The following is a 27,915-nucleotide window of genomic DNA, read 5'->3' as shown; positions in this document are numbered from 1 at the left end:
CGACATCCAGTCTGATATGTTGCTCAGTAGGTGTGTGATTCGGGCTGAGACCAAGGGGGTGAGGTGGGGGGTTGAGAGATAGATTTGTGTGTCGTCGGCATAGAGGTGGTAGTTGAAGCCGTGAGAGTGTATGAGTTGGCCAAGGGAGGAGGTATAGATGGAGAAGAGAAGGGGCCCGAGGACAGAGCCTTGAGGGACCCCAACAGAGAGGGGGAGTGAGGGGGAGGTGGTAGCATTATAGGTAACGCTGAAAGAGCGTTGTGACAGGTAGGATGAGATCCAGGAGAGAGCAGAATCTCTGAGGCCGAGGGAGTGTAGTTTTTTGAGGAGGAGGGGGTGGTCGACTGTGTCGAAGGCCGCAGAGAGGTCAAGGAGTAGGAGCACTGAATAGTGTCCATTAGCGTTGGCGGTTAGCAGGTCGTTGGAGAGTTTGAGTAAGGCAGTTTCGGTGGAGTGTAGGGGACGGAAGCCGGACTGTAGGGGATCGAGGAGGTTGTTGTCGTTGAGGTGAGAGCATAGGCGGGTTTAGACTAGGCGCTCGAGGAGTTTAGATGTAAATGGGAGCAGGGAGATGGGTCTGAGGTTGTTCGGGTCATTGGGGTCCAGGGAGGGCTTTTTAAGTATGGGGGTGATGTGTGCATGTTTCAGAGGGGAGGGGAAAGTGCCTGAGGAGAGGGAGAGATTGAAGATGTGGGTGAGGGAGCGTAGGATGGAGGAGGAGGAAGGTCGTAGGAGTTGTGAGGGGATAGGGTCGAGGGGGCAGGTGGTGAGGCGGGCATCAGAGAGGGTCTTGGAGACTTCCTCGATGGTAGTAAGGTCAAAGGTGTGGAGTGTTGGGGGAGCTTCAGTATGAGGAATGTAGGGTGGGGTGGAAGAGGAGGTCAGAGCAGTGGTGGGGCCGTGGGAGAGGGGTGATGAGGGGGTAGCTGAGTGAGGGTGAAGGGGGTTGGAGAGAGTTTGAGCAGCGACGAAGTCCCTGCGGGTTATGTCGAGGGGGAGGGGGGATAAGGGGGTAGCTGTGTGAGAGGGGACAGGTTGAGAGGGCGTGTGAGTTGCGGCAATGTCCTTGCGAATTGTGTCAATTTTGTTTTTGAAGTGATTGGCAATCTCAAGGGCAGTGAGTGAGGTGCTGGGTGGAGGTGGGGGTGGAGAGAGTAGAGAGTTGAAGGCAGAGAAGAGTCGGCGAGGATTGGAGGAGAGGGCCTTGATGAGGGTCAAGAAGTAGGCCTGTTTGGCAGCATGGAGGGAGGAGGTGTAGGTGCGGAAGGCAGATTTGTAGCGGGTGAAGGCTTGTTTGGATTTGGTTTTGCGCCATAGTCGCTCTAGGGCACGACTTTGTCGTTTGAGGGTTTTGGTGTGATCAGTCTGCCAGGGCTGGAGCGGTCGGGGTCTGGTGTTGCGTGTGGTTAAAGGCGCTAGTGAGTCAAGGGCTGTTGAGAGCGCATTGTTGTAGGCGGTCAAAGCCAAGTCGGGGCAGGACAGGGGGAGGATGCGGTCGTGGAGTTGATCAGCTGCAGAGTGGAGGGAGGCAGGGTTAAGGTTGCGGAGGTTATGGCTGGTAGTAGTGTGACATTTGGAGGGGTAGGCGTTGGAGGACGAGGAGATAGAGAAGGTGATCAGGTTGTGGTCAGAGAGAGGGAAGGGGGTGTTAGTGAGGTTGTGGGGAGCGCATCGGTTGGAGAAGACAAGATCAAGGATATTTCCGTCGGAGTGGGTGGTGGATTGTATGCACTGTGCAAGTGCAAAGGAGGAGGTTAGGTGGAGGAGACGGGCTGTGTCCGGGTTGTCGAGGTTGACAGGTATGTTAAAATCCCCAAGAATTATGGTGGGTAGCTCAGAGGAGAGGAAGAAGGGTAGCCAGGAGGAGAAGTCATCCAGGAAGCGGGGTATGGATCCAGGAGGCCGGTATATCACAGCAATCTTCAGGGGGGTTGGGGAGAATAGTCGGACGCAGTGGGCCTCGAAGGAGGAGAAGGATAGGGAGGGGGGGTTTGGGAGGACTCGGAAGGTGCTCTGCGGTGACAGGAGCAGACCAACCCCACCACCTTTACGACCGTTAGGCCTGGGTGAGTGGGTCCAGGTGAGACCTCCATAGGAGAGTGCAGCAGGGGAGGTAGAGTCAGTGGGCTGGATCCAGGTTTCCGTGATCGCCAGGAGGTTGAGGGAGCGGGAAACAAAGAGGTCGTGGATGGCGGTAAGCTTGTTGCACACCGAACGAATACAAGAATACACCATCCTTGTCTACAATATTCACTCTTGAAACAAGTTCACACATTCCAGCTCCAAATGTTTGACAAAAAGACATCTGCAAAGGGCCAAAACCAAGATTAATCAGATTTCCCATGTAGTGGTTGTGACTGTTCCAAATGATTGATTGCTATGAACTACTGTAATGTGAACATCATCACTGAAGCTTTGCACAGCTTAGTTACAATAATCGGGCTCTTCCCTGAGGTTACATCGGAGCTGTACCTCACAGATATCTGGTACTCACTACTTGAGTGATTTGATATACAATTTTTTGCAAGCAAGATTCATATTTCTGACTATAGTATTGATATGCATGTGTAACTAATTTGTATACATGATGTCAATGTTGTCTCTTTTGTAGATGGAATAAAAGCCTGGATCATGTACTGGATCAAGTATTAGATTGACTTGCTATCTGTTCCAGTCCTGAAGAAGCAGTGAATCCATGAAATTCATATAATCTATTGGGCACTAGTCACAATTGTAATTTTATAAGATCTATCTATCGATCGATCTGTCTGTCTGTCTGTCTGTCTGTCTGTCTGTCTGTCTGTCTGTCTGTCTGTCTATCTATCTATCTATCTATCTATCTATCTATCTATCATTTCACATGTGTTTTACAATCATAAGCTTTCTTTTATGAGATGTTTTATTATAATAAAAACTGTAATTTACTTATATGTTGTAGTTCATATAGTGCTTCTTATGTTTACTTGGCAGCACATTTAAAGTCCTTTGTCTTTTTTGTCTGGTTGCATACTCTGCATGGATGGTGATCCCAGTAAAAGATAATTAGTGATTTTTAAACACACTGCTGAAAAAATATTTTTTTTCTAACTAAAACTAAAAGTAATCTACACCGTTGGATTCATGTTTAAAACACTTAAACCCCCTCAACTCACCTTGATCTTCTTCTCTTGTATCAAAGCCTCCACTGAGCTTCTGAGATGAGCGTCTTTAGAGGAAGCGTCCGTGAAGACAAAGATCTCAGAGTGCGGAGGAGTGTTGATCAGGGCTAGCTGAAACGAATAAAGGGAATGTATATGCAGTGTATATATATATATATATATATATATATATATATATATATATATATAAAAATATATTTTTGACTTATTTGTATAACCATTTTTAACATCATACTGCAAATCTGAAATGATCCATTCAGGGAAGATTTAGTACAGAATATTCAGGACATTTAAACGATGCAAATGTTTAGAAAAGGCCAGATGTTTGATTCGTGTTCCTGTACAGTGGGGGTCATTTAAATCCTGATGTTCTCTCTGGGCACTATAGATCAGCCTTTCATAAGCTTGGGGCTCCTCAAGTAATGAACAAATAATTGCTAGCCTATGTGAGTTTTCATCTCCTGGCTGTTCTCTGCATTGCAGCAATTGGCTGACAGAGAATTAGACAACCAATCTGATTGCATGTAGATGAGTACCAGTGTATAGATGTTACTGTGTTTGGATAGGGCAGGGACATTTCCATTATTATGGCCAATACTAAAAAACAAAAAACTGTAAAAATATTTTTCTCTTTCCTTTTAATCAGGCAAATTGGAAGTATTGCATACTATATATATTGTAAACATTGTGTATTTTTATATGCAACCAAAAGAAAAAGCTTTAGGCTTCTTTTCATATTTTCCAATTTTTCTTTGACTCCTTTGTGATTGAAGGCCCATTGTGTACAGGGCTCTCTAGCTCAAGTTGAAATGTCAAAGCTGTGACATCTTCTCCTCTGTTCCCATGCCTAAAAAGAGGCAAAGAGGCAACTATTGCTGCTCTCTCTATACCCATAGTGCTCTGGGCATCCTTTGTCATGAATATAATGCTTTTCAAAAGTATAAGCATTACAAAAAATAAAATTTACAGACAATTATTATAGTTTCCTATTACACAGTGCAGGGCCCTGCTGCAAAACAAGAGCTGAACAAAGCAAAGAGGGTTAAAAACAATGAGAATTACATACCTGCAGAGCTGATAAACACATCTCTGGCTCATCACCCCCTCCCAGAGCATGCAGACTGTCCAGAGTATTTAAGAACTCATCCGGGTCACTTGTCTTGTGCACTGGGCCAAAGCCTAAACAGATGAGAGCCTGATTTCACTTTTCAACAGGTCTTCAGGAATGATTGCTGAGTGATCAGAAATGAGTTATGTCATTTATACCTATCTTATTTTACACTTAACCCCTATGTTATGCTGATACCAGCCCACATGCTCTTCAGCCCTGTTGCCTAGGAAAGGGTGCCGTAAGAATAAGTGGGGAAGGTATGTACCATGTACCTTTCACTAAAGGGTGAAAAGAAGGTGGTCGCCTTGCCTGGTGAACTGATTTAAGGCATCCCTTGCACCCCTAATTAGTATCTAGTATGCGTGTAAGAAATGTAAATAAACAGATTGACACCTGCTTAAAAAAAATAAAAATAAAATAACTTATTTTCACTAATATTTACTTTCCAGGGTCTAGCTGCATCTGAAGATGTCCCAGGGGTTCAGAGGGAGGAGTACAGGTCCACCCTTCCTCACTGCCCAAATACCATTTGCCTATGGAACTTTGGTGAAGGATTTCCATGTGACATCACTGACCATATTTCATATTGATCAAAAATTGGGGCAAGTAGGATGTACATGAACCCCCTCCCTCTCTGACACCCCCCTTAGGCACTGAGGGTGCCAAAGAGCCTGCTGCAAGTGAGATTTGACAGCTGCTCACTTGATGCAAATTGGCCCTATTATAAATAAATGTGACTGTAAAATCTAGGGCAAAATCTCACTTACATGTAGTTCAGTAAAGGATTCGCTATGAAAGTAATCATTTTGGAAACTTTTTTTTAAAAAATTACTGCTTTATCAGAGAGTTAAACAGCTGAAATTGAGCTTTTTCTTCATGTAAAAAAGGCTGCCTTATTGTCCAAAACTGTATAAGGGACTATGAGATGGATGTATTGGATTGATGTATGGAAGGATGGATGTACCTGGGTCATGGAAGGGCACAAGGATGTAGTAATCGGGTTGTAGAAGGGTCTCACGTTGGCGCTGGATGATATGACGGGATTGTAGACGTGCCGATGTGATCTCCTCCCCCATACTGCCAGTGGTATCCAGGACAAAGCTCAAAGCAGGGAAAGCAGAGACACCCAGCAGTCTGTGGGAACAAAAAAGATTGCAATTTTTAATTTTTTCATAGATGCTGGGGGTTAAACAAGCTAACAGCTGCAAACGCTTAGGGCCCAGACTTTCATACCTCCCACAGCCATTGTGACGGTGTCAGGAATGGACTAACCACTGGTGGTGGGACTCACCTGCCGTGTGGGCTGCAGTACCAGGGCTGGCCAGCGGGTGCTCTCAGCAGCCAGAAGCTCACTCCTGCAATCAAGTCATCACCTGAGGCTGATTGCAGGAGGCGTATTTAAGGAGTGGCCAGGCCTGCAGTCAGTGCCTTGGTGTATGTTTCCCATGAGCCCCTGTACCTGCATCCTGTCTGCTTCCTGCCTGATCCTGATCCTGCTTTGATCCTGACTCTGAACAAACTCCGCTTGTCCTCACCTCGGCTATTCCTGACCACTCTCCAGCCTGCTCCTTTGGTACCTTGTCTGCCTGATTGTTCCTGACCCGGCCGTCTGACTATGCTCTGCCTGCTCCTTTGTGTCTTGTCTGCCTGATGGTTCCTGACCCGGCCTGCCTGACCACTCCACCTCACCAGCCCTGACTGCTCTTGTCTGTGTACATTCCGTTATCAGTTGGAGGTTTGGTTTTGTTATATTGTGCGTTTATATTTGTGTATAACTTTAAATAAATTATATTGTTACACCATACTTGAGCCTGCGTTTCCCTGTGTCAGTTCACACATCTCTGGTCTTACCGAGAGCCCTGACAGACGGACTCCCTTGCCTCCTATTTATTTAATGTATGTTATGTTTTCTAGCTGGAAAAACTCTTAACTGGAGGGGAACATCCAAAACACCAAATGGGCAAGAACAGGCTTAGGGATTTGTCTCTTCCACTCACCTGAGCATATTGTTGTCAGTCACCTCTCTTCTCAGCTCACTCAGAAATTTAATAGAGGCTTTCAGGGCAAGCTGAGCCGCCTGCTTGTGCAGGAAGTGGTGGGGGGAGAACAAAGGTATGGCCGTGTCCTTGTTGATCCCTCCTTTTGCGCTGAGCTCTTTGCTGTCATCAAAGGGACCACCATGACTGCATTTTCCTGTTGCAGACGAAAGGAAGAATAAAGTATTCACTCTCAGACAAACAAAACCTAAAGGTTACCCAAAACTCTTTTGCCCAAAATAAAGTAAACAGTGTCCAGTTTCGGGTGGTTATTTTTCTGTATGTAGAAGGCTCCTCCAAGCTGTGTAATGGAAGACACCTATCTCTGTCCCACTACTTAAAGCAATATCATCACCTCTATTCAGTGGCAAGGGGACAGACCCCCCCGACCCCCCCCCCCCCAGTAAAAAGTGTGTTAGCTCAGTTGTCTAGCAATAATGCCCCTTTTATAATATAAGGGATCCAAAGTATTTCAGTATAACCCAGTGAATGTTTATATATCCCATTGCTCAGAGTAATTCTACCTTGGATATGTTTAAATGCCCATCACCATTGCAAGCCACTTTCATGTCAGATCTAGGGGGGTGCTGGGGTGGGCTACACCCCCCCCCAAATTTCAGTTGCGCACTCTAAACCAATCAGCTCCCCTCTCCCACCTCCAGGACCGCTGACAAGGGGATACAGTCAGACAATGGCCCCATAAGGTCTGCAGGGGGATGCAGGAGGAGGGCAGCAGGGCTGTACATAAGGTTGCCACTTGCCACTATCTCCCTTTAATAAGAGCTCTCCTGTATTAATATACACTCACTGGCCATTTTATTAGGTACACCTGCTCAATTGCTTGCTAACACAAATTGCAAATCAGCCAATCAAATGGCAGCAACTCAATGCATTTAGGCATGTGGACGTGGTGAAGTTGGCTTGCTGATGTTCAAACCTAGCACCAAAAGGAGGAAGAAAGGGGATTTAAGTGACTTTGAATGTGGCATGGTTGTTGGTGCCAGATGGACTGGTCTGAGAATTTAAAAAACTGCTGATCTACTTGGATTTTCACACACAAACATCTCTAGCGTTTACTGGGAATGGTCCAAAAAAGCATGGGAATGAGAGACATGGAGATTTAAGGATAAACGGAGAGAAGTGAAACAATATTGATACTGGTCAACTTCCTTCCCTCCTGGATTAATATAATAAGCAATTCCTGCCAACCATGAGAATGGGGGGCATGGTTATTCGGTGAGTGCATACCCGAAAAGGGAGAACGCCTTCTTTATGAGCACATGGTGATTTTTTTTGGGGAATTAGAAGAATTGTTTGGTGGAAGAGACATTTATGAACTTTACATTCTCATTTAGGTTGATAAATCACTTAATTATATACAGTATGTATTTTTTTTTTATATATATTTTTTGCACTACTGAATCACCTGAGGGTTCTTTTTTGAATTATTTTAACTGATTTTGTTTGAAGTGGCAGCACTGTTTTTTGTAATTTATATTCAATTCATACATTTTTTATTGTGTGATTTTCATTGGCTATCACGCATCTAGCGCAAAAGTCTTTTGTTTTCACATTTACATAGAATGGTCCAAAAAAGAGAAAATATCCAGTGAGCGGCAGTTGTGTGGAGGAAAATGCCTTGTTGATGTCAGAGGTCAGAGGAGAATGGTCATTCCATTTAAGCTGCGACATTCAGATGGTAGGGTCTCCTCCAGCTGTATTTTAGACTTTAGGTGGGAGGCCAGGAGGCGGTGAAATTGAAGCTCAGCCACCTGTTTTTACCACTCCTTAGCCACATCTGTGAATGATGTAAGGGGGTTCTTGGGACCCCAGGGTAAGGAGAAGGAACCCAGGGACCTGAATATAAAGGGGGAACATTAGGGATACTGATGTTGGGGGGGGGTGACTCTGGAAACCCTAATGCAAGGGGGGGTGACTCTGGGGACGCTGATGCAAGGGGGGGACTCTTTGGATTCTGCTGTAAGGAGGATGGGGGGGGTCAGGTGTAAGGGGGAGACTCTAGGGACCCTCCTTTAAGGGAGTGACTCTAAGGACCCTGATATAAGGAAGGGGTGCTCTGGGGACCCTGATGTCAGACAGAGCGACTCTGGGAACCCTAATGTAAGGAGGGTTGACACTTGGCACTCTGATCTAAGGTGGGAAACTATGATGACCCTGATGTAATGGAGGCCTTTGGAACCCTGAGGTAAGGGGAGGAACCCCAGTAACCTTATTTAAGAACAGAACTCTAGGGACCCTGATGTTATGGAAGTGCCTCTGGAGACACTGATGTTGGGAGGGGACTCTTGGGACCCTGATGTAAGGGGGGGAGGACTCTGATGTAGAGGGGGAACTCTGATGAGGATTTTAGGGGGAAGGGAAAGAGGGAATCCGATGTGAACAGGTGGGCTTGTCCTGATTCTGCACTCTACATGTTGTTTTGATGTTACTTACTCCCAACCCCTGCACTCTATACAATATGCTGTACATTACATAGTCCTGACCGAAGTGTTCATTGACCCAACAGTTGCTGGTTTTAATGAAGTTATCCTTTAAGGTAGGCTAAGACAGACAAAGTGATCACTTTTTGAGTGCAGAAAAGCATATGTGATGGAATCATTTAAATATTTAAAAATTATACTTTGTTGTGGGGTTTATGTGTATCTTTAAGACTGTCACTTGTGACATAGTAAGTAGCAGTATTTTGTGGGTGTGAAGACTGTGCTATATGTGTCCAATGTATACAGAGACTTGGCACAGATTCTGTTTAATCATGTTCCTTTAATCCTCCCACTGTTAAGCAAAATCTGTCCTGTGTCACTTACTGCTGACCTCTGAACTCTGCCTCATCTGCTACTGACCCCTGTACACTGTCCTACAAACTGCTGATGCTGTCCTCTGCCGTAGTTACCCCGTGCACACTTCCCTGATGATCTCCCATCCTCTACCCCCCGACATTTTTTACTGCTCCCCTGCATCAGTCAGGCTAGATCCAGCCCTGATGTCAAATATATAATATGATGAAGACAACATCTATAACAGATTAAAATAACGTATGGCATCTAAAGCTATGCCTACCAAAGATAGTAGACAAGCAATACATGGTGGACATCAGGGATAAGTCAAATTGAGAATTTTAATCTCCACAAAGTTTTGGCTACAATTGCAAAATTCATTAGAGGTTGTGACAAAGGCACATTTAAGGTGAGTTTTGGTGATCTCTAAAGGTATAATGTGCTTTCAATGGTTCCAAAAGCCCCTTCCAACAAATGGACCTTTTTTAGGCTCATGTTCTACTTTTTACACAGTAATGAAAAACAACAGTAAAACAGTAAAGTAAAAATAGAGACAGTACACAAATCGTGATTCCATTAAACAGAAAAAAACACCAAATAAAGATCACTAAATCAAATAAACTAAATTACTTACCTTGAGGCTTCTCTGGCGTCTCTCCATAGTATCCAGATGTCAGGAGATATCTATTTTTGATGGCTGCTACAATGTTATTCTGGCAAGACACAGTGCAATCTGTACAGGTCTGATCAGAGACTGAGCACCGGAGAAGAGAGACAAAGAGGTCACAGAGGGAAACATGGAGGTTAGTATAAGTGGGGAGAGACAGGGGAACATAAATCGCTCGACAGCCAGTGGAAAATGATGCAAGATTGCAACAAGGTAATTGTAACCAAGAGTAAAAGACAGCTCCACCAAGACATGTTGTGTACATGTGTATAGTTTAACTCCATATAATTGTGATCAATCTATATAAGCAATCTTAGTGATGGGTGGTAATGTTTTAAAAGCTCTTTTTCTCCTATGTATAGTTTGTAATTATACAATATATGTACATGGAAGCAGCCATATTAGCTCATTCTAAACACAAATTCTCTTCCTGCATTGCAGTACTACACAATGGCTATAATTTACTGCTTCTTCTCACAATGCAAGTCTAAGAGTTGGCTGACTCAATAAAAATAATACCATCTCTGTGTGGCTGATATCTTGTTCAAACTGGTAAATAGAGAAATAGAATAATTACACTAAGACCTTGGGGGCTTTCTCTGGTGTCCAAACTACAAATCTCTATATTTAATACAACAGCAAAAATATGCAAGAGGCATCTTGTAAAAATCTGCACTTCATGACTTTAAAGCTGAACACCAGGTTATGTGAAAATATTTCCCATGCTTGTATTGTATAGAGGTAGAGGAATAAGCAACAAAACATTCCTTATTCCTTACCCCCAGAAACTGGCGGTCCCCACCATGTAGATGGGCTCTCACCCTCGTTACATACAATGTAGGACTGATGGTCCTGCATTACATGTTGTTGGAATGCCTGCGGAGCGGTGAAAGAATGGCTTTGAGGAAACAACCATACAGCACAGGGAAAGCCTGTGTAAGTGAGGAATAGCTATTAATTCCTCCACCCCTAGACAAAACAGCCATTGAACCCTTTTAATATTGGGGAAGGGAAATGCCCACTGCAAGGAGCCCACTGTCTGCCTTTGGGGACCTTCTCCTGCACTCACCCACATGGCTGTGAAATTGGGAGCAGCAGCCGTGTCCATGCAGCCCGCTGCATCCCAATTCACATGTATGGGACTGCCTGCACAGAGATACATGGAACGCCTGTGCATCCCCATGTGGGCAAACAAAGCCCTCACGCCAGCATACGCTTATATGTGCCCATGTGAACAAGGCCTTAAATACTCGCTTTTGTCTAGGAGCTTGGAAAGCAAAGATATATTTACCCAATTCACCAATCCTCCAATCACAAGACAGGTCCCTAACGCTTCTGCCCCCCCACATGCTAGCGATCTTGTGAATGTGCTATTCCTGATGTCATCATGCCTATAGACCAGCTCCGAACATGAGGACGATGGGAACAGTACACCGCTAGATGTGGGGGAGCACAGGATTCCAGAGAATTGGAGGAATAGGTAAGTACCGCTTTTTCCTGAGCCCCTGGACAAAACGAGCAGTTAACCCATGCAGTGCGGGTACATCCCTACTGCATGGGAAAATAAGAGTTTTGACAAGAGTTCTACTTTAAATACTCATCTACATATAAGCAATATCTCTAGGACTCAACAAGGGCCATAACTTTGACTCCTTCTTATCAGGAAGCTATGAGTTAGTGGATGCAGTGACCTACATATAGCATCCAGCTCCAGATTCTGAGATGGGTCATACTTCTTCCCTGGGTCCCCATTCCCCTTCTCCCCCCACCACACATATTCCCCCTCTTTTCTGATATCCTACAGCATGGGTGTCAAACTGGCGGCCCTCCAGCTGTTGCCAAACTACAAGTCCCATGAGGCATTGCAAGATTGACAGTTACAAGTATGACTCCCAAAGGCAGAAGCAAGATGGGACTTGTAGTTTCGCAACAGCTGGAGGGCCACCATTTTGACAACCCTGCCCTACAGGTTGCAACTGCACTCTTTTCTCTCTTTTCCTCTCCTACTAGGTTCCCATCTTTTCTAGTCCCGGGATGTCCTCCCAAATATTCTGGGACTTTCTATTTCTTAACTAAATACAAAAAAACTGGGCAGCATCACTAGGTATGGAATTCTTGCTTTTTATTTGTTGTGTAAAATTTAAGCACAGATTCTGTGCAATTGAAAAGGCTTTGAATATATTGTTGAACTATAGCGACATAACAACACGGTTGATTTGACACATTCTTATTGTTACTCTGTAAAATTTCTTTGTGTGTAGTTTCTGTTCTTGAACTGGATGTGATCAAGCCCTTCATAAACAAAGAATGAAAAGAAAGACCAGAAAGTGACAGAAACGGGGCGGGGCTACAGAGGCAATAAAAATAGTAACTAGTGAGGAGCGATATAGATGAAATTGCAGCTAAAGTAGAACTTTAGGCAAAACTTTTTTTCATTTTGAACAAAGAAAGGGACTGTTATAATATCTGTCAGTTTATTTTTGCCATCTGTTTCCCATTGCGAAGATTTCCCTTTACTTCCTGTCCCATAACCAAACAGGAAGTGAGAGGGAAGCCCTGCAAATTAAGAGAATTACTTTCTGGGGACAACCCAAAATTTGTGACTTTCTTTTACTTTCAATTATAATGGTAAACAGAACAAATAGAGAGGGGGAATCTCCTTAATGGGGGCAGAGGCTGCAATAAAAACTGACAGGCGTTTTAACCCCTCTCCACTCTATCCAAAACTGAAAAAAAGTTTTGCTTTTAGTTATACTTTAAGTTTTAACAAAGCATCAACAGCATCACTAGGATTATTAAAATAATTACCTACATGGTGGCTATCCTAACTATAAACTTACTGCACTCAATGCAAACAGCAACAATGTACATGTATAAAAAGGTGCAGCTCTAAAAACACAAAGTAAATGTGTCAAGTAATACAATAAAGTGCAACATATGGATATATATAAAACTTGCGGATATATAAAGAACAGGAAATCAGCAAACGGTAGGAAAAAAAGTCAGTGAGTAAATTGTGGGGATTGTTACCTATACCTTGCGTGCTAGCTGCTTTATTATTGTCACTAGTGCTCGCCTGTATACTACATATTTACAGCAACAATGTACAGTAACCCACAAAGATCAGTTTCATCAGTCAGGTCATCAAATGATGATTTCAGATTGGCTGTTAAAGAAAGTTCCTCTGTCATAGAACTTTGTGCAAATATCACGTTCGTTAAAAGCATAATTTAATACTGCTGAGCATATTTAATAAACACAACTGTTAAAAAAAACATAATTTAAAGGGTCAGTCCAACCAAAGTTTTTATTTTAGTTATAATTGGAGCTTGGTGGGCTGAGTTAGCACCTAGCTTCTTATATATCTTAGGTTCCCCAGCTGTAGGATTCCTTTGCCATAATTCCTGAGATTCAGGTGTTTCAGCGTGTGGGGAGATGCAGCATGGTGCGGCAGCAGGAAACACTCCAGTAGCAGTAGCAGGAAGCAGAATTTAAAGTTTGCACTTCATAACAAGCCCGGCAGGAAGGTACCTGACCGGAAACAATTACAGGATGTAACAGCAATGTGTAGCACAGGACAGGGGAGGTGTTGAGGGGCAAAATACGGCCTAGCTGGTCCGTACGCAAATTGGAGGCTCCTAGAAAGGATTGTTTGTCTCTACCCTTTCCCTACTCATCTGGAACCTCTGCCCACCAATGTTTACTGTCCCTGACAGACAGGTCACCTGTCCCCCCACTACCCACATGTGGAATGGGCACCAAGCCCAGTCCTAAATAGACTGTGCCTGACCCAAGATGGCCACCAGGGTCACAAGGAGGGAAGCATCCAACTGGATAGCTTCTCCAGTGACCCAGGGAACTATAGAGGAACCATGTTCCTCTCGACTCCCTCTTCCACTGCAATGCCGCTGCAGTTGAGAGCCACCTGCAGTGGAGAAAGCAAACTGCACCTGCCCACAAGCTACTCTTGTTACATTCTCTATAATAAAAAATACATAAAAACAGGGATGACAGGTCCCTCATAATGGCCACAGCAGGTGAAAAGATAACCCACGAAATCACATAGAAGATATAAAATATAGAAGAAACTGTCAGGTGTTTTAACACTACAGCACCTACCAAAAAAACAAAATATTGATTGAGGGTAGACTGACACTTTAAGAGAATGGGTTTTGGAATGATAGACTTCCACAGAATGGATAATTAATGACACACTGATCAATTAGATATAGTAAAGAATGAAGTCAACGTGAGATGGGATGTAAGATGATGTCTTGTACCTCCAGCAAGAGAAGAGATGTCTCTCCCAGGGGTGGCCAGGTCAGGATGGATGTCTGTGTTTCCTAGTTCCACCCAGTTAGTATGACTGTAGAAGTCCTGCAAGAATAGTAAAGAGAAATGACATGAAAGGTAACCTAAAGAGCTAACTTGAAAGTCAAGTGAAAGATACAGTTGCAAGAAAAAGTATGTGAACCCCTTGGGATTACGTGGAGTTTTGCATGAATTGGGCATAAAATGTGCTCTGAACGTCATCTAAGTAACAACAATAGAAGAACACAGTCTGCTGAACATAATACTACACAAACATTAGATGTTGCCATGGTTTAATTGCACATAACATGTAAACATTCACAGAGCAGGGAGGAAAAAGTATGTGAGGCCCTAGCTTAATGACTTCTCCCAGAGCTAATTGGAGCCAGGAGTGAGCCAACCTTGACTCCAATCAGTGTGATGATATTGGATGTGTTGCTGACAGCTGTCCTGCCCTTAAAAAACGCACACCTGTTTTGGGTTTACTGGTTTCAAGAAGCACTGTCTGATGTGAACCATGCCTCGCAGAAAAGAGCTCTCAGAAGACCTACGATCAAGAATTGTTGACTTGCATGAAGCTGGAAAGGGTTACAAAAGTATCTCCAAAAGCCTTGATGTTCATGTGTCCACGGTAAGACAGACTGTCTACAAATGGAGAAAGTTTAGCACTGTTGCTACTCTACCTAGGCGTGGTCGTCCTGTAAAAATGACTGCAAGACCACAGTGCAGAATGCTGCATGAGGTAAAGAAGAATCCCAGAGTGTCAGCTAAAGACCTACAGAAATCTCTGGCACATGATAACATTTTTGTTGACACATCTACAATAAGGAAAACATTAAACAAGAATGGAGTACATGGGAGGACACCACGGAGTAAGCCATTGCTGTCCAAAAGGAATATTGCAGCACGTTTGAAGTTTGCAAAAGAGCACCTGGATGTTCCACAGCACTACTGGCAAAATATACTGTGGACAGATGAAACCAAGATTGAGTTGTTTGGGAAGAACACACAACACTACGTGTGGAGAAAAAAAGGCACAGCACACCAACATCAAAACCTCATCCCCACTGAAAAACATGGCGGAGGGAGCATCATGGTTTGGGTCTGCTTTGCTGCCTCAGGGCCTGGGCAGATTGCTGTCATTGATGGGAAAATAAATTCCAGAGTTTATCAAGACATTTTGCAGGAAAACGTAGGACCATCTGTCCGCCAACTGAAGCTCCGCAGAGGATGGGTGATGCAACAGGACAATGACCCAAAGCATACAAGTAATTCAACAAAACAATGGCTGCAACAGCACAGAATATGCCTTCTGGAGTGGCCCAGCCAGAGTCCTGACCTCAACCAGATTGAAATGCTGTGGCATGACCTTAAGAGAGCAATTCACACCAGACATCCCAAGAATATTGCTACACTGAAACAGTTTTGTGAAGAGGAGTGGTCCAAAATTACTCCAGATCGTTGTGCAGGTCTGATCTGCAACTACAGGAAACGTTTGGTTGAGGTTATTGCTGCCGAAGGAGGGTCAACCAGTTATTAAGTCCAAAGGTTCACATACTTTTTCCTCCCTGCACTGTGAATGTTTACATGTTATGTGCAATTAAACCATGGCAACATCTAATGTTTGTGTAGTATTATGTTCAGCAGACTGTGTTCTTCTATTGTTGTGACTTAGATGACGTTCAGAGCACATTTTATGCCCAATTCATGCAAAACTCCACGTAATCCCAAGGGGTTCACATACTTTTTCTTGCAACTGTACACTGAACTCCCACTGGACACTTGTACCTACAGGTAAGCTTATAACTCCCACTGGACACTTGTACCTACAGGTAAGCTGCCTGACCCAAGATGGTCACCAGGGTTATAATAAAAAACTTGCCTGTAGGTACAAGGAATATCTCCTAAATATGCAAAGTTTAGGAGATATTCAGTATCCCTGCATCCGATGATGTCACTGGCACATGCTCTCTGAAGGAACAGAATACCTCTGCTGTTCCTTCAGAGCTCTGTGTTGTGGCCAAGACTTTGTTACGGCTTGACCAGTCAAGCGGCCAGAGCCTGCAAACCCGGAACGAAGACTGGGTGAAGATGGTAGCCCTATCAGCAGTGTGCTGTTGGAGGGCTTCTTTCTGAGGTAAGTCTTTCATAATGTGCCAGTATGCAGTTGTGTGTGGAAGGTATGGGGAGAGAGGCACAGCCCACCCCAGCACCCCCCTAGCTCTGGCCATGCAGCACATACTTGGTTGGCGCTAGCTAGCGAGAGTCCCTGAATGTACCACCAGTGCTATTGCAAACATGGCATCCCTGGATTCTCTCCAGACCTGCCCAGGCCTTGCCAGAATGTTGTGGTCACCGCCATGGGTGCTATGGAAAACACTGCATCCCCGGCATTCCTGCAAATGTGCCCTGGCCGCATTCACAGCTGCAAGTGTATAATTTTGTGTTGAGCCACATGCATAGCCCTTTTGGCCTGCAGGCAGTGGGTTGGACACCCTTGTTTTATACCTTTTAAATTAGAGCAATGCTATTTTTGTTCACTAGAGCTGAAAAGTAATAAGGAAACCTTTCAGATATATCTTGCTTTATTTATTGCCTTTATTGTCCATAAACAGAATAAATTACCTGAAGTGCATGCAGTATCTGCCCAAGTATTTCTCTTGCACCTTCATATTCCTTGGCGCTCAAGTAGCTCAACAGGTCCTCCCTGGCCCGCAGCAAGAGGCTGTTGCCCTGTCTGACCCTCTCAGAGTCAAAGTGACGTATGGGGTCATTCCGTGTCCCATTGAGAAAATCCATGTTGGCATTGGCACTGACAATCTGGCGCATGGAGGCGCGAAATTGGCGCAAGGATACTTCATCTCCATAATATGACGTGAGTATGTCATCTGGGGTCAGCGTCTTGCCCTGCAACAGCCGAGAGAAAAAGATTAACAGGAAAATTTAAGAAGTATAGGGAATTAACATCTGGAAAACATAGCTAACCTGATTTTGTAACTTATTAAATAGATCTAAATCTAATCACTAAAATCTTACAGTATAAAAGCTTTAACATGTCAATGTAATTTCAAGTCATTTTCAGTATTTTTCTTATTCAGTATGTTTTTTTCAACAAATAACATTACAGTATAGCACATTTTAAAAGAAAGAGGGTTAATTGCAACACGCATATGGCAAAGGGTTCTGTACATGTGGGCATGATGGTTACTATACATTGATACAAATACAAGCATCTTATCACATGAGCAAGGGGAGAGTGAAATTGTTGGTGTGGAGGTTTAACTTGTTGTGTCTCAAGAGGGACCTGAGACCACAGAAAGGACAAGATAGGGAACGGTAAGGGTAGGCTAGAGGGGACACGATAGAGAAGGGTAAGGGAAAAAGGGGTGAAAAAGAGGGTAGGGAGTGGGATAGGTTCACCCTGTGGACGCACTGTTGTTCTGAGGCTCAGAAGGTCTAACTCAAATCCTACTGGAAGACAGACATATTTTTTCATGAAGCATGAAAGTTATTTTCAATATTTCTTTTATCTGCAGCTTTAATTCAAATAACACCTGATGATACTTCCATAAATATCCTTGTTCAGTCACTGCCTGTTATATGATGAGAGCCCTTACTGTCACTGTCTCCCAACTGTTCTCCTGCGTTGTCACCCAGTCACACATGTTTCAGGTGGAGACAACATTTAGCCGCTTCCACACACATTATGCCGCCATGTTGTAGTAGTGTCACCATGTGTGTGGAAACCCACCCTGAGAAATGGGGTGCAGCCTTCAATGGAGTGCATATAGATAGTGGGTGCAAAGAGATTGCAAGAGATCAGCAGGACTGAGATGCAACAAAGGATGAAAAAAATAAAATAAGTATTTCATAAAAAAAAAAGCCAATTTTTATCATACACACAGTGCATTAGTAAACTAATGGTCATTCAGCTTTGGTTAAAATGTACTTTAAAAGAGAAGCTTTTACTTATGCACTTATTTCTGTACTCCTGTGACCCCCATTCAGTGTCAGCTGATGTCACAGAAGTGGTCCAGACTTTAACATTGGGATCCACTGGCTCAATGTCTTAGCGAGCTGCTGAGAGCCCAAGCCAGCCACTCCTGCCCCGTCCACAGCCCAGTGCTCCAGGGGCAGAGCAGAGAGCGGTGACTGACAGTCACCGCTCTCTGCTCAGAGCACCAAGAGCTGAGTGATATGAGGTCATGTGATTGCTCAGTTCTTGGTCTTAAGAGCTGGAGGCAGCTTATAGGAGGATACAGCAGAGTGACAGAGATATGAGCTCATCCTCACTAAGCTGCTTCTCCTTTCACTGTCCAGTCACAGACTGGGGGAAGGTCCAGGACAACCTGGGTTTACAGAAAGTGGGTTTAATTATTCTGGCTATCAGACTGAGTACATCTAGTGGGAGAAAAAAGTACTGCATTGACCTCTTGGGATTAAAGATGAATATTTCAGCAAAAGCTGTTTTTGTTATTTAATCTTTTATTTTCTATTCATTTTATCTTTTAACATTTGGCTGGAGTTCTGCTTTAGTGAAGGGGAAATTTATCTAAAATGACTGAATGAGAGCACACAGTAAAAACAAGAAAACAATTGTTCAGACTGTAGCTATTCCTGATTCTTTACTTATATGATTTGCCAAGTAGATTAGAACATGATGGCAGACAATGCCAGTCTGACTGTAGAAGGGAAATCCCTTTGTGTAATTGCAGTACCATGGATAGCAGCCTCTGGGCCAGTCAAACAGCTGTGTCTCCTGGCTGTGGACCAGCTCTGCTGAATCATATGGTGAGTCAGCACAAGCCAGACTGCTCTGATAATAGATGTCTCCTGCAGGATCCTTACATCACTGGCTGTCTCAGCAGGGGGGAACTCACAATACTAGAATATAATTGCCCCCACCCTCCTCATTATTTTTTTATGCACCTGCTCCCTTCTCCACTTCCCATCCCCCATCTCTTATATCCCTTTCATGTCTATAACCCATGGAACATGGGGGTGGAAAAAAGTGGCAGAGTTTGCAAGGTTTTCCGAGGAATGTATCGGCAATTAGAAACCAAAAAAAAAAATATTAGCCAGCAATTTAGTTCCGATGCTTGGTCCCTTGACTGTGCTATATGTTTTAAATCACAAAAAGAAAATACAGTAAATGCCAAATAAAATAATAATGTAATCACTGTCTACCGTATTAAAAGAAAACAAAACACACAAAACATTGAAACCCAACTCCATATTTTGGACGGAATAGGAAAACAGAGAATTAGATACCTTAGGCAAATAGATACCTAAATAAAAAAAATGTAGCCAGCAATTTAGTTCCGATGCTTGGTCCCGTGACTGAGATATATGGTTTAAACCAAAGAAAATACAGTAAATGCCAAATAAAATAATGTAATCACTATTAAAAGAAAAAAAAACCACACAAAACATTGAAACCCAAGTCCATATTTTGGATGGATTAAGAAAAGAGAGAAAAACAAAAATAAAAAGAGAAAGGCCTTATTGCAAAAAAAGATATTTATTGTATCACACTGACCTCAGTGCAATACAATAAATACAGGAGCACTTCCTTTTTTAAATGCAGTAAGTTCTCTCTCTGAAGCAATTGTAATTAACTTGTGGAGCTGAATCTAATACTCTCTTGCAGAGAGGCAACCTTTCACACCTTCATTGATTACTATCTTTGATTCTGTTGGGTGACATGTCCCCTCAATTTCAGTCTTAGTGACACCAGGATATAACAGAAGAGAAGTGGAAGTCACTTGGGCAGCAAGATACAGAGAGCAATATTAACCTTGTAGAGATTTTACGTGCCCCCACACTATGTACAAAGTCTTTCTGTTGCTCTCTGTGTCACTATTCGAGGGATCTTCCATCACTTCGGGGAGTTCGGGGATGTGTGTCCTCTTTATCAGGGCTAATAATAGACATTTTAGTAATGTTATTTACATTTATAATGTTATTTATTTAAATTATATTAAGTCCGCCTAATACTGCCCCCCCCCCTAATACTTACCTGGGCCTCATTTCAGTGCAGCAATGTGCACAAGAGCAGCAGCTCTCCGAGGTGGACCATTGGCTCCTGCTACTGTCAATCACAGCCAGTGAACCAATGAGGAGAGAGCAGGGGGGCAGGGCTGAGACACATTCTGTGTCTGAATTGACAGACAGAGCAGCAGCTCCGGAGCGGACCTGCCTCGGTGCCCCCAAAGCAAGCTGCTATCTAGGGGGCACTCAGCAGGGGGGCCAGGAGCCCCTGCTGGGGACCCAAGAATAGGAGGATCGGGGCTGCTGTGTGCAAAACCACTGCACAGAGCATGTAGGTATGACAAGTTTGCTATTTAAAAAAAATCAGCCTTTAATATCACTTTATTGAAGTCATATACTTACATTTTATTATTTATTATTCAATGTGTTTATTATTATCCCAGACAGAGGATATGCAGATCCCTGAAACATGTTGGCTCTCTTGGAACCTTTAATAAAAATTTTGTATAGATATTGCCGTGGTATAGAACATTTGTTTGGACAGAGGCTCTGCCCTTCTTGACTGAGTCTAGCATTCACGTTCCTTTTGATTAGTCTCATTAATAAAAACCTGACAGAAGTTCTAACCCCTTACCACTCTAACCAAACATATGATGAATCAGCTGGATGCCTACAATTGTCTGGTGTACATAGCTGCCCTCAATGTATGCCTAGTGATGTGCAGTGTAGCTTTGAAGCATTGGGGTCTGGAGTTCTGGTTTAAAGCAGATCTAAACCTAAAGCTCATATATTCTGTAACATGTTAATGCTTTCAAAAGGAAAATTCAATATTTAAAAATTTGCAGCTTTCATTAAGATAATACTTGGTGATCTTGTCATGAAGATCTGTGTTCTGGCACTTCCTGTTATGGGGTGACAACTGTCTCCCAATGTTGCCCCCCCCCATTGTCACCCTGTCACATGCTCCTTTGATTGAGACTATAACTGAGACTATAAGCAGCTGTGCCAGCACACATTGCACAGGCTTGGTCCTCTGTTGTCACTATCAAAAAAAGCCATCCAGCGTAACGATAAGCAGCTGACCCTGAGGTGAGTTCATGTAGACAGAATTGACTGAAGGAGATCAGTAGCATTGAAAAAGAAAATAGGATTAAAAAAAGGTTGAAACAGAATTGTATGAAAAAAAAACCCATAACCATAGCTGGGAACCTGCTGGATCTGAGCTGGTAATGCCAGGTGTTTGCTTCCTTTACCAACTGGCCAGGCTCCGTTTTCTGGGTTTTTGGTGATTGACTGTTAACAGGAGTGACTGCAGCATCACACCTGTCAGGCGGGGCAGGGGCAGTCACATAGATGTAGGGAAAATATAAAATGTGGAAGCAGCATGCCTGGAAAAGCTGTCTGAGGTTACTGAGATGCTTGGAACGTGGATGCCAGGTATCTGACTGAGAACGCAGGTTTGTCAGCAGTCACTTGGGGGGGGGGGGGGTGTAAAGCAGCATGAAGGTTGTACGCTTTTTATTATCAGAAATCTGCCATCTTTTATTATTAGATATACAATATGTGAATTGAATCAGCTTACTGTAAACAATATTAAAGGATCAATTAATTCAAAAGCGTTATTGTCAGGAATGGACTGGCCAGCAATGGTGGGACTCACCTGCCTTTTGATCTGCAGTACCAGGGCTGGCCAGCGGGTGCTCCCAGCAATCAGAGACTCAACTTTGCAGCCAGCTAACACCTGGAACTGATTATGCTGGGGTATTTAAGGGATGGCCAGACCCACAGACTCTGCCTTGGTGTGTGTTTGTCCTGGGCCCTGTATCTGTCCTGCAGCCTGTTTCTGTTCCTTTGCTGACCCTCTGTACTACGCTGCTTGCTACCTGTTCTGATCCCTGGCTTGTGACCCTGACCATCCCTCTGCTTGACCCTCTGTACTACGCTGCTTGCTACCTGCTGAACCTGGCCTGTGACCCCGACCATTCTCCGCTTGCTCCCCCTGTACCTACCTGCCCAATTGATATTGACCCGGCCTGCCTGACGACGCTTGCTTGTATGTACTGTTATCTGTGGGTGGTTGGTTTGGTTTGTTTGCACTGTATTATGTTTAGTATTGCACTGCGTTTATGTTTGTATTGTTAGTGTTAATAAATTATATTGTTTATCCCATATCTGAAGTCTGCGTTTCCCTGCGTCAGTCACACATCTCTGGTCATACCTGGGAGCCCTGACATTACACCAAGGCCAATCCTGACCAGAAGTGGCTGCACAGGGAAGCCATCTTGGTTTGTTGATGGGAAGGATGGATCTGGATGAGGTTGAGTATTTATCTCTGCTAGTGTTTGATGACAGGGAGTATGCTTATCAAACTCTGAAGGAGTATCCCCGGGATGAACTGCTAGAATGTATACGGCTCGCTCATGTTCTAGTAGATCAGGGAACAGAGTTCTCTGAGCTGCAGCCTTTGATTGAGGTTTGTGCAGAGTTGGTTTCATCTGGTTCCCCCGAATGCAGGGATGAATTTTTGCCACCATTTAGTGCAGACCAGGTAGAGTCCCTGGTGTGGTTATTAGAGGATGATGTGGGTTACTTTCTGGAGCGTTATTCCACATGTTCACCACAGACACTAAGAGTTTGTATAAACGCAGTGCAGTCATTGACCAGACAGGCTTTGTGTAAGCTCAGCTTTGTTCAACCCATACTGCAGACATGGACAGACTTGTTGCACCCAGCCTCAGTCAGCTTACAAAAACCCAGTCCTGCTTCTAACTCTTCTCCTGTATTCCCAACAGCTCCTCCAGTTACAGCCCAGTATACTTGGCTATCTACCGCATGTCAGTACCCTGTTCCCACTCGCTGCACCTATCCTGCCTTTAACCCTGTAAAAAAGCCCTCTGTAGCAACTGCTCCCTCTCCTGTTCCATCCTCCAGTTCTTCTCTGTCTCCAGCTGCTCCATTCGTTTGCAGACCTGCGTTTACTTGCAGTGCTCCAGTAGTTAAAACCAGAAAAAAGCGAAAATTCTTTCCAACCAATACCATCCTGCCAGTATCCAAACTGGTGAACCTGCCTTCCGTGGTTCAGCCTGAAGCCTCTACTCGGCCTGAAGCCTCTACTCGGCCTGAAGCCTCTACTCGGCCTGAAGCCTCTACTCAGCCGGACGCCGGCATTCAGCCTGATGCCTCTACCCAGCATGATGAACTGATCCAGCCTGATGATCCTATTAGGCCAGTTGACTCGATGCCCGCTGTTGATCCAGATGATCCGGTACCTGATCCGGTGCTCGCTGTCGTGCCAATTGACTCAGAGCCCGCTGTCGTACCTGGTGACTCGGTGCCCACTGCCTTGCCAGATGACGCGGTGCCCGCTGGCGAGCCAAATGACCTGATGCCTGGTGACCCAGTGCCCGCTGTCGAGCCAGACAATCCGGTACCTGATGACCCGGTGCCCACTGTCGTGCCTGTTGATTCGGAGCCCACTGCCTTGCCAGATGACGCGGTGCCCGCTGTTGAGCCAAATGACCTGATGCCTGGTGACCCGATGCCCGCTGTCCAGTCAGACGATCCAATGTCTGACCCAGTGCCCGCGGTCATACCAGTTGACTCGGAGCCCACTGCCTTGCCAGATGACGCGGTGCCCGCTGTTAAGCCAAATGACCTGATGCCTGGTGACCCGATGCCCGCTGTCCAGTCAGACGATTCAATGTCTGACCCAGTGCCCGCGGTCATACCAGTTGACTCGGAGCCCACTGCCTTGCCAGATGATGCGGTGCCCGCGGTCGAGCCAAATGACCTGATGCCGGGTGACCCGATGCCCGCTGTCCAGCCAGACGATCCAATGTCTGACCCAGTGCCAGCGGTCATGCCAGTTGACTCGGAGCCCACTGTCGTGCCAGATGACTCGGCGCCTGCCGCTCCGCCTGAGGGCCCGAGACCTGTCGCTCCACCTGGGGGTCCCGCGCCCGCCGCTCCGCCTGAGGGCCCGAGACCTGTCGCTCCACCTGGGGGTCCGGCGCCCGCCGCTCCGCCTGAGGGCCCGAGACCTGTCGCTCCACCTGGGGGTCCGGCGCCCGCCGCTCCGCCTGAGGGCCCGAGACCTGTCGCTCCACCTGGGGGTCCGGCGCCCGCCGCTCCGCCTGAGGGCCCGAGACCTGTCGCTCCATCTGGGGGTCCGGCGCCCGCCGCTCCGCCTGGGGGCCGAGACCTGTCGCTCCGCCTGGGGGCCCGAGACCTGTCGCTCCACCTGGGGGTCCGGCGCCCGCCGCTCCGCCTGAGGGCCCGAGACCTGTCGCTCCGCCTGGGGGCCCGAGACCTGTCGCTCCACCTGGGGATCCGGCGCCCGCCGCTCCGCCTGAGGGCCCGAGACCTGTCGCTCCACCTGGGGGTCCGGCGCCCGCCGCTCCGCCTGAGGGCCCGAGACCTGTCGCTCCGCCTGGGGGTCCGGCGCCCGCCGCTCCGCCTGAGGGCCCGAGACCTGTCACTCCATCTGGGGGTCCGGCGCCCGCCGCTCCGCCTGAGGGCCCGAGACCTGTCGCTCCGCCTGGGGGCCCGAGACCTGTCGCTCCACCTGGGGGTCCGGCGCCCGCCGCTCCGCCTGGGGGCCCGAGACCTGTCGCTCCGCCTGGGGGTCCGGCGCCCGCCGCTCCGCCTGAGGGCCCGAGACCTGTCGCTCCGCCTGGGGGTCCGGCGCCCGCCGCTCCGCCTGAGGGCCCGAGACCTGTCGCCCCAGCCCGATGTGCCTCTGCCCGGAGTCCAGCCCGATGTGCCTCTGCCCGGAGTCCAGCCCGATGTGCCTCTGCCCGATGTGCCTCTGCCCGGAGTCCAGCCCAATGTGCCTCTGCCCGGTGTCCAGCCCGATGTGCCTCTGCCTGGTGTACCGCTGCCCGGAGTCCTGCCAGGTGTGCCAGTCTTTGATATCCCGCCAGTTACCAGACCCGGGCGGTGGAACATTTTTCCCAGCTAGGACTGTTTGGAGCGTCCTGAGGCCGCTCCTTGAGGGGGGGGTACTGTCAGGAATGGACTGGCCAGCAATGGTGGGACTCACCTGCCTTTTGATCTGCAGTACCAGGGCTGGCCAGCGGGTGCTCCCAGCAATCAGAGACTCAACTTTGCAGCCAGCTAACACCTGGAACTGATTATGCTGGGGTATTTAAGGGATGGCCAGACCCACAGACTCTGCCTTGGTGTGTGTTTGTCCTGGGCCCTGTATCTGTCCTGCAGCCTGTTTCTGTTCCTTTGCTGACCCTCTGTACTACGCTGCTTGCTACCTGTTCTGATCCCTGGCTTGTGACCCTGACCATCCCTCTGCTTGACCCTCTGTACTACGCTGCTTGCTACCTGCTGAACCTGGCCTGTGACCCCGACCATTCTCCGCTTGCTCCCCCTGTACCTACCTGCCCAATTGATATTGACCCGGCCTGCCTGACGACGCTTGCTTGTATGTACTGTTATCTGTGGGTGGTTGGTTTGGTTTGTTTGCACTGTATTATGTTTAGTATTGCACTGCGTTTATGTTTGTATTGTTAGTGTTAATAAATTATATTGTTTATCCCATATCTGAAGTCTGCGTTTCCCTGCGTCAGTCACACATCTCTGGTCATACCTGGGAGCCCTGACAGTTATCTTCTTATGAATAGAGCCAGACGAGCTCTTTCAACACCTTGCTTCTTATATGTTTGGATACACCAGCAGTGAGATCTCTCTGCCATCATTTCTGACTCTGTTCTTGCCCACTTGGGAGATTTGGGTGTTCCTACCCACCTTTGCACATTCCATGCCATCATGGGGTGTCCCACCCCCGTTATGTGTTCCAGGGCCTACTTCCTTCATAATATAAATTAACCCATTAGGCTAATTTTCTGAGATAAGAAAGAGGGACACCTTAGTATAAGGTATGGAGGTTATGACACAAAGTTATGTAGAATGTGAGGAATAAATACAGAAAAAATTATAGGTTAAACCAATAAAAAAAAATTGTTCACCACTAAATTTCTTTCTATTAGCATTTCAGATGAACAAATTCAACCATGGATGTACGGTTTATGGCACTATGACACTTCTTTAACACTTTTAGTAACTAAGTTGTACATTTCTTTATAGAGGTCTATACGTCAGACCTAAAAAGGAATAAATGAGGAGTAAAGAGGGACAGAGGGATTTCATTCTAAAAGAGGGACAGTCTCCTCATATCAAGAAGAGTTGGGAGCTTTGCATCAGGGGAAGTGGGAACCCCCAATAATGGCCACATCAGATCTTAGATACAGGTTATGAGTATTAAAAATATTTTTCATGATAATAAAGGATCCATGCACAATGATTGTGACTGTATCACAACAACGCATGTAATATCTGTTGCGGTATTTTGCGGTAGCACAACGCAATAGTATGATTACTGCAGTATAACACTTCTATAACTATTTTAATAATTAAACTGTACATTTCTTTATAGAGGTCCAAGACCAAGGGACAGAAGGATTTCATTCTAAGAGGGACAGTCTCTCCAAATCAGGGACAGTTGGGAGCCATGCATCAGGAAGAGTGGGAACCCACTGTAGTGGCCACATCAGATTTTAGATACAGGCTATCAGTATTTAAAAATATTTTTCATGAAGGGTCTGACTCCCATTTTTGGCAGGTTCCGAAAGCACCAAGAATTAAGGAATGGATAAATAGAGTTGAAAATATCTATAGGATGGAAGAACCATATCACATAGAGGAGGATAAAAGGGAATATTTAGGAAAACGTGGTGTAGTTGGTTAAAATTTAAAACCTCTGTAAGATACCCGGAACTGGTTGGAGTTAAGGGGGAAGTTAAGAGAGAGCCTTAATGGAGAATCTGAGTGAGATTAGATTCAGATATAGATAGATAATTATGAGAGAAGATATGGATTAGGAAAGGGGATGTGGATGGGGAAATTTGATTGGGGGGAGGAGGGGAGAGTGCTGGGGGTGAGGTCAATGTTGGGGTAAAAAGAAATATGTATATTTGAAATATTTTTGAAATTAAGTTGTAGTTCTTTTTACACTGGAAAATCAAATAAAAGTTTAAATTAAAAAAAAAAAATATATATATATATATTTTCTTTTTCATGATAATAAAGGACCCCTTTAGAATGCTTGCAACAGCATCACACTAACGTATGTAAAATGTGTTGCAGTATTTTGCGTGGCAGCGCAATGCAATAGTACAAATGAGCCCTTTAATATCTGTCTAGAGACTACAATGTCTTTATTCAATATTTGTCTGGATTCCCACTTGAAAATATCTTGTTACTCATAATGTTATTGTATCTTATATAGTATAGCCCTGATTCATTGAAAGTTACTGTAGCAGTTTAACTCACCTAGACCCCCCTTCAATTTTTCACCCTTCCATTTACCTCTATACATTGTATTCTTTCAAAGAAAATGACATTTTAAAAAACTGCAGTTCCTTTTGCAGTCTCACACATCAAGCCCATGAGACACGTACGTGACCTGCAGTTGTGCAGTCTAAAAACCTCATGGACCACAAAGTCACGAAACTATCGATGACAGGAAGTCTACTAACAAATGTGGCATTGTGACAAGTGAGCTTATCCTATGTAGATCAGATGGGGAGACAGCATAGCAAAAATTCACATATTGCTACATTCTCACCACAGGGGAGAGCACAGATTCCAGATAACACAAGCCTTGCTTAAAACCCTATGACTTTAGTAGGGAAAAGTGTGCTGTTCAATCATTATCGCAACCTTTTTGGGCATGGAATGAAGTGACAGCAGAACTATAGGAATCAAGCTTAAAGTGGAGTTCCACTCACTCTGTAAAAAAATAAAAGTCAGCAGCTAGAAAATCTGTAGCTGCTGA

General features: G+C 45.3%; 1 protein-coding gene across 3 annotated transcripts in view; it reads right to left on the bottom strand.

Moving 5' to 3' along the window:
• The window catches only part of VWA7 (von Willebrand factor A domain containing 7), a 65,629-nt gene that overhangs the window by 23,276 nt on the left and 14,438 nt on the right, over window positions 1–27,915 (bottom strand). For all 3 annotated transcript variants that reach the window (XM_089684890.1, XM_089684888.1, XM_089684889.1), the window contains 7 exons: window positions 16,704–16,985; window positions 14,048–14,144; window positions 9,735–9,854; window positions 6,267–6,462; window positions 5,234–5,403; window positions 4,225–4,337; window positions 3,153–3,269 (listed from right to left, as the gene is read on the bottom strand). In XM_089684890.1, the coding sequence (XP_089541016.1) occupies window positions 3,153–3,269; window positions 4,225–4,337; window positions 5,234–5,403; window positions 6,267–6,462; window positions 9,735–9,854; window positions 14,048–14,144; window positions 16,704–16,985 (1,095 nt within the window). The remainder of the gene's footprint in view (window positions 1–3,152; window positions 3,270–4,224; window positions 4,338–5,233; window positions 5,404–6,266; window positions 6,463–9,734; window positions 9,855–14,047; window positions 14,145–16,703; window positions 16,986–27,915) is intronic.

The sequence above is a fragment of the Staurois parvus genome, unplaced genomic scaffold, assembly GCF_062004578.1.
Source record: "Staurois parvus isolate SC_StPar_1 unplaced genomic scaffold, SC_StPar_1.0 ptg000361l, whole genome shotgun sequence".
NCBI classification, from domain to species: domain Eukaryota; kingdom Metazoa; phylum Chordata; class Amphibia; order Anura; family Ranidae; genus Staurois; species Staurois parvus.
This window is presented reverse-complemented; position numbering and strand designations above follow the sequence as displayed.